This window comes from Tachyglossus aculeatus, chromosome 3 (genome assembly GCF_015852505.1).
Source record: "Tachyglossus aculeatus isolate mTacAcu1 chromosome 3, mTacAcu1.pri, whole genome shotgun sequence".
NCBI lineage: Eukaryota > Metazoa > Chordata > Mammalia > Monotremata > Tachyglossidae > Tachyglossus > Tachyglossus aculeatus.
The window spans coordinates 86,221,271-86,234,406 of NC_052068.1; the positions used below are offsets into that span (position 1 = coordinate 86,221,271).

The following is a 13,136-nucleotide window of genomic DNA, read 5'->3' on the forward strand; positions in this document are numbered from 1 at the left end:
TTTTTGCTTTCAGAGTAACGAGAGTAATTACAAAATTGAGGGGGGAAGAGATTAGTTACTGTTTTCTTTTCAAAAAACTAAAGGGAAACTCAGCCAGGTGAAACTATTTCCCTCCAAAAGAGGTCTGACCTGGCATTGGCCTGCATTCCAAAAGGTAACCTGCTGTTGCTGTGTTCTTTTTTAGAGAGTCTCTGATCTGGAGAAAGAAAACGCTCTTTTGAAACATGAAAAAGAGGAGCTCAACAACCAAATCCTTGGCCAAGTTAAAGGTAAGTGGAAAGGCTTATAGGTTTTTATCTACCAGCGAATTGGAAGGTCCATATTTTTAGTTTTTCATCCCTTCAACTTCCATTCCTTCCCCTACTCCCCACTGTCATCACATTCAAATTTGCCTCTGAGAGGCTTGCAAGCATGTCTACGTGTTTCGCTTCTGAACATTAACAAAGAGAAGAAATCTGATTGAACCAGGGCAGAATTAAGAAGGAAATGAGCTTCCACGGAATCCCCCATTCAAATTACATTCTGGGATTTTATCAGGGTGGCTAAGCAAGAAAACTGCCCTGCTAATATTCTCACAAAGAATTTGCAGAGGAACCCCGGACCACAATATCAGTGATGAATGGAACACTGAGTCAGTGTTATCTTAGGGTGATAAGAATGAGGGAATGAATTATTTCAAAGGCCAGACTGCAGCAGAGCCCAGTGAAAATTCCATGCATTTTGTCTCAAAAAGAGATTTTTCCAGATGCCAGTTGTGTTTCTGGGATTAATGAGGAATGGGCCTGTCTGTTTTTTAAAAAAAAAAACTCAGCTCATACCACATATTCCCCAGAAGAAAGGGGAGTTTGTTCACCAGAATCAGCACATTAGTAGATAGGTACATAACTTGCTTTACCTAGGTGAGTCTCTAATCCCTCTTCTCTGAGTGAGGGCCATTTCACCACAAAAAGAATCTTGTTGCTGTATTAATGGTATTTATTGAGTACTTGCTGTGTGCATAGCACTGTATGAGGCACTTAGAGCACAATACAATAGAGTTAGTAGGCACCTTCCCTGCTCACAATGCACTTACAGTCTAGAGGACTCTATCTACAGGACAGAGTCAGTTTGGCCTTTTTGTTAAGCCGTTCAGATGTGGGGAAGGGGACGTGTAAGAGAGGAGGAAGCAAGCCCTGAATTGTATTAAAAGCCTTCTAAAATCCTCAGAAAAGAAAGGAATGGCCAAATAGTGACTTGCACCCACATTATTTTTATTATTTTTTTTTATTAAGCACTTACTCTGTGCTAAGTCCTGGAATGGATTAAAGATTTTCATATCTCATAAAGTCTTTATCCCACATAGGGTTCATGGTCTAGCTTATCCCTGTTTTATAGATGAGAGCACTGAGACACCGAGAAATTAAATGACTTGCCCAAGGTCGCACAGCAGACCAGTGCCAGAGCTGGGACTAGAATCCAGGTTCCTGACATTCAGTCCTGAGTGCTTTCCACTAGGCCAGGCTGACTCGCTGCTTTTTTTTATCATTTCGCTGAAATGGTGGAGTGCCCTGCACTGTACCGATGCTTCAACTCCTTGGGTGGTGGAGCTCCTCTCAGTGTGGGCCCGGGGAGGGAGGGTTTGGTGCCATCTTGTTCTCACCATTACCACTCATCACCACCGATGCTCCCAAGGATGCCTGCCCTCTGCCACTTGCCCTCCAGCCCCCAGAAAAAAATTCTAAAAAAGATCAATTTGCAAGAGATCAGCATTAATGCCTTTAGTGCTGGCAATTCTAAAAGTCACCACTGATTTTGAAGACCAGTGGAGAAGGGCTGTGTGCTTCCAATTCCTTTATATTGTACTTGCCCAAGCACTTAATACAGTGCTCTGCTCATAGTAAGTGCTCAATAAATATAATTGATTGATTGAGACCCTTCCCAGCCTGGGAGCTCCTCACATTCCCTTGTCTGACAGAACCGAAGGCAGGGAAAATGAAGACAGGAAGAAATGAAGAAAGGAAAATTCAATCCTTCTGACCCTTTCCAACAACTAGGCCTGTCTTTCCTCACCCACTCCTCACCTTTCCACAACCTTACGCTTCCTCTAGCAGTTCCAGGAAGAGGAGCAGAGGGTCAAACTCCGACACAGACCCCACCGACTATCTTTATGACAGACAAAACCAGAGAGGATGCTGAGCAGTATGAGAGCAGAACCCAGGTCTTCAAACCGACCGGAGCCTCCACACTTATTTTTGGCTTTTCCCCAAGGGTCCTGTCCCCTTCCGCTGGTATTGAGGATCATCTTCTTCCATCATTTCCTCTAAGGCCAGCTGGATTGATTGGAGTTCTTCCCATTTTCCAGGATGTTTCATGAAATGGCTGGTTAGATTCATTTTGAGTGGATGTTTCAACTCTTCAGGCAGCCTCTTATGAGCAATTAATTAGAGATAAGTGCAAGAGGAATCCTTTCAGAAGTAGAAATGGTAATTTAATGTGTGGTCCTTTTTAGATGAATTTGCCCAAAACACTATAAAGGAAAATCTGCTGATGAAAAGGGATCTGGAGGATGAAAGATCACGGTACCAGAATCTCGTGAAGGAGTATTCCCGGCTGGAGCAGAGATATGACAACCTGAGGGATGAGATGACAATTATAAAGGTAAAGGAGATGCCCAACTCTTGGCCCCACCAAAAATCCAGTACAACATTGCAAAAAGGGGCAGTCTTGACCTGTCCACTCTGCAGTGGGGATTGTCAGCCACATTGCATACAATGATGAAATATCACACTGCCAGGAACCTCACCTCCAAATCCAGAGGGCTGCTTATAAATAAAGAATTTGGGACTCAGGTATACTTTTTAGGGATGGGGAAATAAATGATTTTAGATCATTTGAAATTCTCACCCTATTTTACAAGGAACTTAAAGATATCTTCTTAAGGAAATTTCCAGATACTTGTGTTTCTGCATTTCCTAGTTCTAAAAAAAATCTCTTATTCATTTAAAAAAAGTCTGAAAGGATTTCTGTTGGGACATTCTAGTTCTGGCTTAAAAAATATCACACACATGGGAACTTGGGCATCTCATACAGTCTCCAAATCAAGATTCCTTTTTTTAAAACATTAAAGCATTGTGATAGAAAGGTTATCTTTATTTCAATAACAGTACACTCAGTTTTGCTGTAATGTTGGATTGCATTCTTGTAAAACTCCACTTTAAATAAAATTCAGTAGCCCAGGGTCCAGTGCCATGCATGCATCTCTCTCTCTCTCTCTCTCTCTCTCTCTCTCTCTCTCTCTCTCTCTCTCTCTCTCTCTCTCTCTCTCTCTCTCTCTCTCTCTCTCTCTCTCTCTCTCTCTCCTCTCTCTCTCTCTCTCTCTTCTCTCTCTCTCTCTCTCTCTCTCTCTCTCTCTCCTCTCTCTCTCTCTCTCTTCTCTCTCTCTCTCTCTCTCTCTCTCTCTCTCTCTCTCTCTCTCTCTCTCTCTCCTTCTTTTCTTCTGCCTCAGTATATCCAAACGTTTGTGCTGTGGGATGAACATTCTCCCCAACTCCATAACAATATTCTAGCCCAAACATTCAGTGAAAATCCGGATTTTGGCAAAACTGAATGCACATTTATCCTGATATGACATTTACCTACAGGAATGTGTTCCTACACCCCCTAAACAAGTTAATAGAAGCAGTCTAGTTTTACTCCCCAAGATGGAGCCTAATATCAAAAGGGAAATAATTTATGAAAATCAGTGGACCATACAATTTCTAACATTTTTTGATTTTCTTAAAATCTAACTGCTAGCTCAGTAGTAAAGGTGTGAACAAAGGCAAGAGTTATACTAATGCTAGCAGACTGTGTAGGAAAGGTAATGTGATGATGCGTAAGCCTGTAGAATTATAAAAATCTCAAATTTCCTTTTGAAAGTCTGCATGCCACCAATGTGTGAAGGAGTTGCGGAAGTAAAGATCATGTCAAAAGGCATTCTAAATGGATTGGCTTTTCATTTAATTAATGGGGAAGGTTTTCAATCTTTGCCATAGAGTGTTTTTCTGGGATAGAAATTTCATTATTTTGTGACACTGGAGAGTGATTAAGACAGCTATCGAAGAGTTTCTATTAGTACCATTCCACATACTTAATGATACCAATTTTCTTTAGTAACATAAAAGCCAAAAAGCACATTCCCAGGGCTGCAGCTGCTAGGAGATTAACATCATTTATTACCACTGTTCCTTTATAAACTGCAGCCTCTTAAATCACACATGTAATGCTCTCATTGGGCAGCAAACCCCAGGGCACCGGAGGAACCCATCAAATCAAAGCAGCCTAGAGTCCGACTCCAACTACCCTTCAATCTCTACGTCTGAGATAGGAGACACTGAAGACACCATGCAGCAGGTGGAGGTAAGTCAAACCAGCCAAAATTCATCGTGGGTCATGAACCAGTCAGCCTGCTTGAGTCTTGGAGCCACTCTGTAAATTTAATTTCATCGAAGCCCTCTGACTACACTAGGTACAGCATTGTTCTGGAAATCAGAATTTCATATCAGTCCACCAATGGCATTCATTGAGCAGTTACTCTGTGCAGGGCACTGTACTAAGCGTTTGGGAGAGTAAATGCAACAGCGTTGATAGATACATTCCCTGCCCGTGACAAGCTTACAGTCTAGAGGGGTATTTGTTGATGGCATTATTCTGGGCACCTGCAGAAGGAGGAGATTCCCATCCTTTCTGTATACAGGAGACAGATGGGTAGGACAGCAAGCTGCAAACTTTACAGCAAGGCATTGCACATGATGCATTAAAATAATGGTTCAGAGCCTTGCTGTAGGCATAATATTAACCAGCCTCCAAACTCCAAGGCCCAGGAATAAGGTGAAATTGAGAGAGGAGCAACATGGAAAGGTAAATGTTTGGAGACTTGGGTGCTGAATGACGTTTTAGAAAAATGATCCAGGAAGGAGAGTGAACCACCTAACAACTCTGTTTTATTGTACTCTCCCAAGTGCTTAGGACAGTGCTGTGCACACAGTAAGTGCTCAATAAATGCCATTGATTGACTGAAGTGTAAACCAGAGACAAAGAGGAAAGTGATGACTGGGTGGACAACAGTGAATTCTCTGGGTCACAAGCACCATTTTACATAGGAGGAAAGGTCATTGACTTGCCTAGGTCACACAGCAGGCAAGTGGCAGAGCCAGGACAAGAACCCCAGTCTCCTGACTTCCAGGCATGTGCTCTTTCCACTAGGCCACACTTCTTCTTCTCATACCATTCCAAGGCTCAGAATCCAAGCCAGGGGAAGATATGCACACATACATGTGCACATATGTGTACATATCCTCACACTCACTAGAGGATCCTGGAGGACAGGGGCCAAGGATGAACTTGAATGGAAATATCTCTTGAAACAGGTACTACAGGATTTTCTTAGATAAATGAGCCCTCCACACCAGACAAGTTCATTTTGTTTCAAGGAGTAATCTAGCAGAGTTTGACAGCACATTTACTGTGATTAATGATCATATTAGTACATCAGCAGCATGCAATATGATCTGAATTTGTGAGTGTCTTCTGAATGGAATGGGGTTTAGAAGTTTCTCATTTTCGTGAAACAGTCCCCTGTGCCTCCGTTTAGTCATTAGCTTTGTGATTAGCCATTTTAAATGTGTGTTCATTTATGAAAGAAAAAAAAAACAAACAAATTTCCTGGTCTTTAATGTTCTCATGGTAGAAAGGGATGTGTGTGGTGTACAGTTTATATGTCTATAAAACTTATGTGCAGCTGGAGGTGAAATTAACAGTGTGTGATCAATCAGTGGTATTTATTGAACACTTACTTTGTACAGAGCTCTGTACCAAGCACTTGGGAGAGCACAGTATAATAGAGTTAACAGACACGTTCCCTGCCCACGGTGGGCAGCTTAACTCAGTGGAAAAAGCATGGGCTTTAGAGTCAGAAGTCATGAGTTCGAATTCCGACTCTGCCAATTGTCAGCTTTGTGACTTTGGGCAAGTCACTTTACTTCTCTGGGCCTCAGTTACCTCATCTGTAAAATGGGGATTTAGATTGTGAGCCCCACGTAGGACAACCTGATCACCTTATATCCTCCCCAGCATTTAGTACAGTGCTTTTCACATAGTAAGCACTTAACAAATGCCATTATTATTATTATTATTATTATTATTATTATTATTATCATCATCATTAGTGGGGCTAGAGTTGGGATTCCTAACCTGTTAAAAAAAACCTCTCTCTCTCTCTCTCTCTCTCTCTCTCTCTCTCTCTCTCTCTTTCCATCTCTCTTCTCCCCATTTTCTTGAAGGAAATTGGCTTGGAGAAAGCAGCCATGGACATGACTGTCTTCTTAAAGCTCCAGAAGCGAGTGAGAGAGCTGGAACAGGAAAGGAAGAAACTTCAAACTCAGCTGGAGAAAAAAGAGCAACAGGAAAGCAAGAAATCCCAGGTATGGTAGGCTTCTTCATTAAAACCACTGTAGTTTTCCAGGGAATGGGATGGGAACACAAAGTCACGGGATACCCTTACCCACAGCTAGCTGAAAATAACCGGGTCCCACTGCTGTGTGACGGTAGGCAAGTCACTGAATGTAACAGGTGCTTCTCCCTGCAGCTATCAAAAAAATGCCCCTGAGTTCTTGCTGAATTTAAGTCTCAGGGTGGGTTCATTTTAGCTTAGATGTCCAGGCAAATAGCTTCTTAATCAGTGGTATTTATTGGGGACTTGCAGGGTACTAAGTGCTTGGGAGAGTACAGTGCAACAGAGGTGGTAGACTTGTCCCCTGCCCACAACAAGCTTACCGCCTAGCTCCTGGGCAAGACTCCAAGAGCCCTCCTCTGTTTGGTTGTTTGCTGGACACCAACCCCTTGCTCTAAATTGCTTTTTTTACTTTTTGTGGTTTTTAAGGGCTTACTATGTTCCAGATACTGGAATGCTGGGGAAGATAAAAGCCAATCAGTCCCTAACCGACCTGGGCCTCTTAGTCTTAATCCCCATTTTAAAGATGAGGTAACTGAGACATGGAGAAGGGAAGTTACTTGCCGAAGGTCACACAGTAGACAAGTGGAGGAGTTGGGATTAGATCCCAAGTTCTTCTGAATCCTAGGCCATGCCGCTTCTCATTTGAACATGTTAATTGTCAGGAGAGCCTAGTTTTCTAGGAAGCATCAAATCATCATCAAAGCATCCTGAGCATCTCCAGTCAGCAGGGCTCTGTGCTAAGTACCTAGAAAACGTTCTAAAGAAGGATGACAGAATTCCTGCCCTCCATGAGCATACAGTTAAATGTGAGAGCTCACCCTTCTGTGATTCCAAAATATCCTGACCAGGTACTGTTCTTTTGACCCAACGGAGGCTGATATTTTTTCTATATCATCATGGGCAGGGAATGTATCCACTAATTCTGTTGTGTTGTACTCTCTCAATCCCTTAGTACAGTGCTCTGCACATAATAAGCACTCAATAAATACCACTGATTGATTGGATGGATAAAAGGATTTATCAGGAAAGAGCAGGCCGTTCCTCTCTGCTTTGTCCCCCAGCAGTTTCCTTCCCCATGGGATTGCTAGAAGACTGTTCCCCTGGGCTGCTATTTTTAAATTCCCTCTGCAGAACAGAGGGTGATGCATTTCAAGCTCCCTGGTGGATTAAATAACTGTGGTTATCTGCAGATTTGAGAGTAAAAAGATTGGGTTTACAAATGACACAGCCTTTTAGGAGAGGTGGCTACCTGGAGAGAAATTAATCAAATGAATGTGAAAGGAGATTGCATCAGGCGATACAACTTGGATCAGATTGGGGCCAAGATTGGGTTTCATTTCTTTATTCCCTGTGTTGCCCCCGCAGATGGTCAGGGTGATGTTGAAAACCGGGCCGGTGTTGCTAGGTAAAGAATTGCCTCATGGGCTGTGGGCCCCTGATCACCCCTGACAGTGGGCAGAGCTGGGCACCAGAGATCAGAGGAGGAGACTGTGCCCTCCTGAGCAGTGTCCTTTACTCAGCCAGAGAGAATCGGGGGTGCTGAGGTGAGAATCTGGGCACCCCCAGCTATACCACCTCCAGCTAGGTCGCTGAGGCTGAGGGGGCAATTCGGTCGGCTTGGGAACGTACCGCCCTGGTCATCCCAAGCAGAGTGTCAGCCGGACCGTTCTTCTGAAACAGAAATCTGTGGCTCAGCGCTCTCTGGCCTTGGAGAAAGGGAGAGAAATGAAACTGAAATCGATGGGATGTAAAATCAATGTGGAAATGATTTAACTCCCTGGAAGCACCAGTGACTCTGCAGTGATGATGGCCGGCCAGTCCCGGAATGAATTAGAGCCACTGTCGGGCCAGAAAACTGCTGCTGGGACATTGTAGCAATGCCCCATAGCCAGCAATCAACCTAGGCCTTGAGCATTCCACCACCAAAGACTTTTCTCAAAGTAAGGCTCACGAGGCCAGTGAGGGAAATTGGGGACTGACCCCATGGGCCCTGGCTGCCAACTTGCTGTGGATACAATGTAAAAAGAACTACCAGTCATTATACGGAGGCCTTGTCAAATCCACTTGCACATCAATCAATCAATCAATCGTATTTATTGAACGCTTACTGTGTGCAGGGCACTGTACTAAGCGCTTGGGAAGTACAAGTTGGCAACATACAGAGACAGTCCCTACCCAACAGTGGGCTCACAGTCTAGATGTGGATAGCAACACTGGTAGAAGCATCAGTTTAGACAATGAAGGACAGTATAAATACAGACACACACACACACTATGTGTGCATTTTTGCAGCTGGTGACAGATTTAGTAACTTCAGAATACCTGTGTGCCTAGCCCCCTCTGAAAACGAGGCCTCTGCAAACGTTACTAAATATCTTCTTCATGCTAATCAATCAGTCAATCAATGGTATTTATTGAGCGCTAACTGTGTCCAAAACACTGTACTAAGCTCTTGGGACAGTACAATTCGCCAGAGTTAGTAGACACATTCCCTGATCACTGTGAGCTTAAAGTCTGGCAGGCTGACAGCTATTAATGTAAATTAAATAAATTATGGATATGTACATGTGTAAATTAGAATGTGTACAGAAATGTAAGTATGTACTAGGGATATGGAGAGCTTATGCTCTCCCACTAAGGGTTAAGTAACCCTAGAGAAGCAGCATGACCTAGTGGATAGAGCACAGGCCTGAGAGGCAGAAGGATCTGGAGTCTAATCCTGGCTCTTCCACTTGTCTGCTTTGTGACCTTGGGCAAGCCACTTCACTTCTCTGTGCCTCAGTTACTTCATCTGAAATATGGAGATTAAGACTGTGAGGCCCCTGAGGATAGGGACCGTGTCTAAACTAATTAGCTTGTATCTACTCCAATGCTTAGTACAGTGTCTGGCAAGAGAAGCAGCATGGCTCAGTGGAAAAGAGCCCGGGCTTTGGAGACAGAGGTCATGGGTTCAAATCCCCGCTCTGCCAATTGTCAGCTGTGTGACTTTGGACAAGCCACTTAACTTCTCTGTGCCTCAGTTCCCTCATCTGTAAAATGGGGATTAAGACTGTGAGCCCCTCGTGGGACAATCTGATCACCTTGTAACCTCCCCAGCTCTTAGAACAGTGCTTTGCACATAGTAAGTGCTTAATAAATTCCATCATTATTATTATTATTTAGTAAGCGCTTACCAAATACCACAAAAAAAAGTAGTCTGCCATGTGAGTAAAATGTTCTAAAGGTGAAGAGAGCAAACCGTGACTGCAAACTTGCAGTCATTTTTACCTATCCCTGAGACAGCACTAGAAGAGCAGCACGAGAAGCAGTGTGGCTCAGTGGAAAGAGCACGGGCTTTGGAGTCCGAGGTCATGAGTTCGAATCCCGGCTGTGCCACATGTCTGCTGTAACCTTGGGCAAGTCATTTCACTTCTCTGAGCCTCAGTTACCTCATCTGTAAAATGGGGATTAAGACTGTGAGCCCCACGTGGGACAACCTGATCACCTTGTATCCCCCCAGCACTTAGAACAGTGCTTTGCACATAGTAAGTGCTTAACAAATGCCGACATTATTATTATTATTATTATTATGATTATTATTATTACTAGTGAAATAGGACACTGGTGGTCCTATGCACAAAAGTTTTTCTTGCTATGATTTGCTCACCAATCAGCGGTATTTACTGAACATTTACTATGTGCAGAACACTGTACTATGCGCTTGGGTGAGTACAGTGCGACAGAAGTAACGAACATGTTCCCTGCCCACAGGGAACTTTCAGTCTAGTTTACGAGCTTAGAGTCTAGAGGGGAAGACAGGCATTAATATGAATAAATAAGAAATTTATAATATATAATTTAAAGATATGTACATGAGCGTTGTGGGGTTGGGGGTGAGGTGGATATCATTTGTCCAAATGTCACAGATCCAAGTACGTAGACAACACAGAAGGGTCTCGGTTTCTTCGGCAACCCGGATGAAAATCAAATATTCTCTAACTGGACTGGCACCACAAGGGCATTGAGCCGGGGGGAGGGTTGGCACAGGGTCACAGCCAGGGGAAGAAACTGGAGAAAAGTGAACCTGGGAGAGAGCAGTCATCCTGAGGCATTCATTCATTCATTCAGTTGTATTTATTGAGCGCTAACTGTGTGCAGAGCACTGTACTAAGCGCTTGGGAAGTACAAGTTGGCAACATATAGAGACAGTCCCTACCCAACAGTGGGCTCACAGTCTAGAAGAGGGAGAAGCCAGAGGGAGGGGCAGGAGCCAGAGGCGGGGCCGGAGCAAACAGCAGATAACAGGGCCACGTTCTCGGGTGAGCTTAGCGTGCGAAGCGCTCTGAGCGCCCTGTACAGTGTTCCTCCCTTCCGCATTGGAATCACGAGGATGGTGGGAACAGGAGACGGGCCTGACCCAAAGGGGAAAAGCAACTGGGGGAGAGGTAGGCTCTGTAGAAGATGTCACCCAAACTGCTCAGCTGTGCCTAGCTGAGACAGAGGAAACCACCTTGCCTTGCCCACACTGACCACATTAGAAAAATCCAGTTCCTGTCAGGTGATAAACTCCAGCACTCCTTGCTCGAATGACAGACCCCGGGTTCAAATGGACATGGCTCCCTGCCTGTCCCCTTGCCTTCTTGCCCTCAGGGCACTCATTTTGCACCAGCTGCAATGGGCTGGCTCTGCCAGGAGCCCAGACCATACATGTGGGGCATTGATTAGGGGAAGGGAGGTGGATATGGCTTATCCCACCTTTAGGGGAAGGACCCGGATCACTCCCCCAACAGGAGCTGGGGTTGGGATCAGGCATCACAGCACCTCCTGGCCTTAATCCATTTGTGTGCCTCTTCTCCCCTGTTGACAGAAGGGGTCACCGTGGCCAAATAATTGTCATACCAGAACATAATAATAATAATTATGGCATTTGTTAAGCGCTTACTGGGTGCCAGGCACTGTGCTAATCGCTGGGATGGATAAAAGCAAATTAGGTTGGACACAGTCCCTGTCCCATGTGGGGCTCACAGTCTTAATAACCCATTTTACAGATGAGGGAACCGAGGCACAGAGAAGTAAAGTGATTTGCCCAAGGCCACACAGCAGAGAAGTGGCAGACCTGCGTTTAGAACCCATGACCACCTGGCCCTCTTGAGTTTGGGTATGCATCAGTGACCCTGCAGTTTATTTGTATGTAGCTAAGAGAGCTGGACATCACCAACACCTCATCCAACACCCAACATCAGCATCCAGCACTTCAGCATGGGAATTTATACCTACTCCTATATCTGCTTATGAGAACTAGTGTGCCCTAGTGGAAAGAGCACAGGTCCGAGAGAGAACTTGGGTTCTAATCCCAGCCTTGCCATTTGCCTGCTGTGTGATCTTGGACAAGTCAATGAACTTCTCTGAATCTCAGTTCCCTCATCTGCAAAATGGGGATTCAGTTCTTGTTCTTCTCCTATTTACTGTGGGACCTGATTATCTTGTATCTACCCCAGCTGTTAGTACAGTGCTTGATACAAAGTAAGTACATAACAAATATCTCTGTGATTTTTCCAGACTGTGAGCCCATTGTGGGCAGGAATTGTCTTATTTGCTGCTGAACTGTACTTTATAAGTGCTTAGTACAGTGCTTTGCACACAGTAAGTGCTCAGTAAATGAATTATTACACTCACCTGCCTATTCATGTATTCAGGAAAATTATTGTTCATTTTTCTTATTCATTCATTCAATCGTATTTATTGAGCACTTACTGTGTGCAGAGCACTGTACTAAGCGCTTGGGAAGTGCAAGTTGGCAGTAACTTGTACAAGTTACACAAATTTGGTGCAATGAATCCCACACAAACCCCTTGCACACGACAGGTCTTTGTTACCCTGGCTGTTTGTCCCCCAAGGAATCCAACGTGCATCCTGTCATCACTAGGTAGGGACAGACAATTGAAGTTGCTGATCTAGGAGTTGCCCTTCTGGAACCCTAGCCCTGGGGAAAATGAAAATAATAATTATTGTTATTTGAAGTGCTTACTATGTTCCAAGCATTGTTTTAAGCGCTGGGGGTAGATACAAGTTTATCGGGTTTGACACAGTTCCCTGTTTCACATGGGGCTCTAGATCTAAGTAGGAGGGAGAACAGATCTTGAATCCCCATTTTACAGATGAGGCACAGAGAAGGTAAGTGACTTGTCCGAGGTCACGCAGCAGACGCGTGGCAGAGCCAGGATTTGAACCCCGGTCCCAGGCTGGGGCTCTTTCCACTAGGCCACGCTGCTTCTCCGGAACATCTGGGAAGCAACTTCAGTTTTACAAAGGAAAACCTGAACAGCCGCAGCCCTGCCTTCCATTTTGGAGGTGCACAACCAAGGCTCAGAAACATTGAGGGGCTGCTCTGCCACCCCCGGCCCCTTTGCCCATCAGTCCTGAACAGCATCAGCAGGGAGATTTCCTTATTTGAGGTCCTGTGCTCAGTCAGCAAAGCTGCACAGGCTGTTAATCTTCATACCACCCAGGCAAACTCTTGCACCCACTAACGAGAGAGGACGAAAGAAGAAGGATGGCAGCCAGCTGGGATTTTTTTTTCTTTCCACGTAAGCATTTCCCTCAAACCACTAAATCAAGGCTATTCACCCGGGAGACACTACAAATATGCACTGTATTGAGTGGTGGAAAAATGGAATGAATTTAT

General features: G+C 44.5%; 1 protein-coding gene across 1 annotated transcript in view; it reads left to right on the forward strand.

Moving 5' to 3' along the window:
* Positions 1-13,136, forward strand: part of MYO5B (myosin VB) — a 382,924-nt gene that overhangs the window by 323,116 nt on the left and 46,672 nt on the right. Inside the window, exons 23-26 of the mRNA XM_038743484.1 lie at positions 185-269; positions 2,489-2,637; positions 4,258-4,377; positions 6,300-6,440. Coding sequence (XP_038599412.1) covers positions 185-269; positions 2,489-2,637; positions 4,258-4,377; positions 6,300-6,440 — 495 coding nt within the window. The remainder of the gene's footprint in view (positions 1-184; positions 270-2,488; positions 2,638-4,257; positions 4,378-6,299; positions 6,441-13,136) is intronic.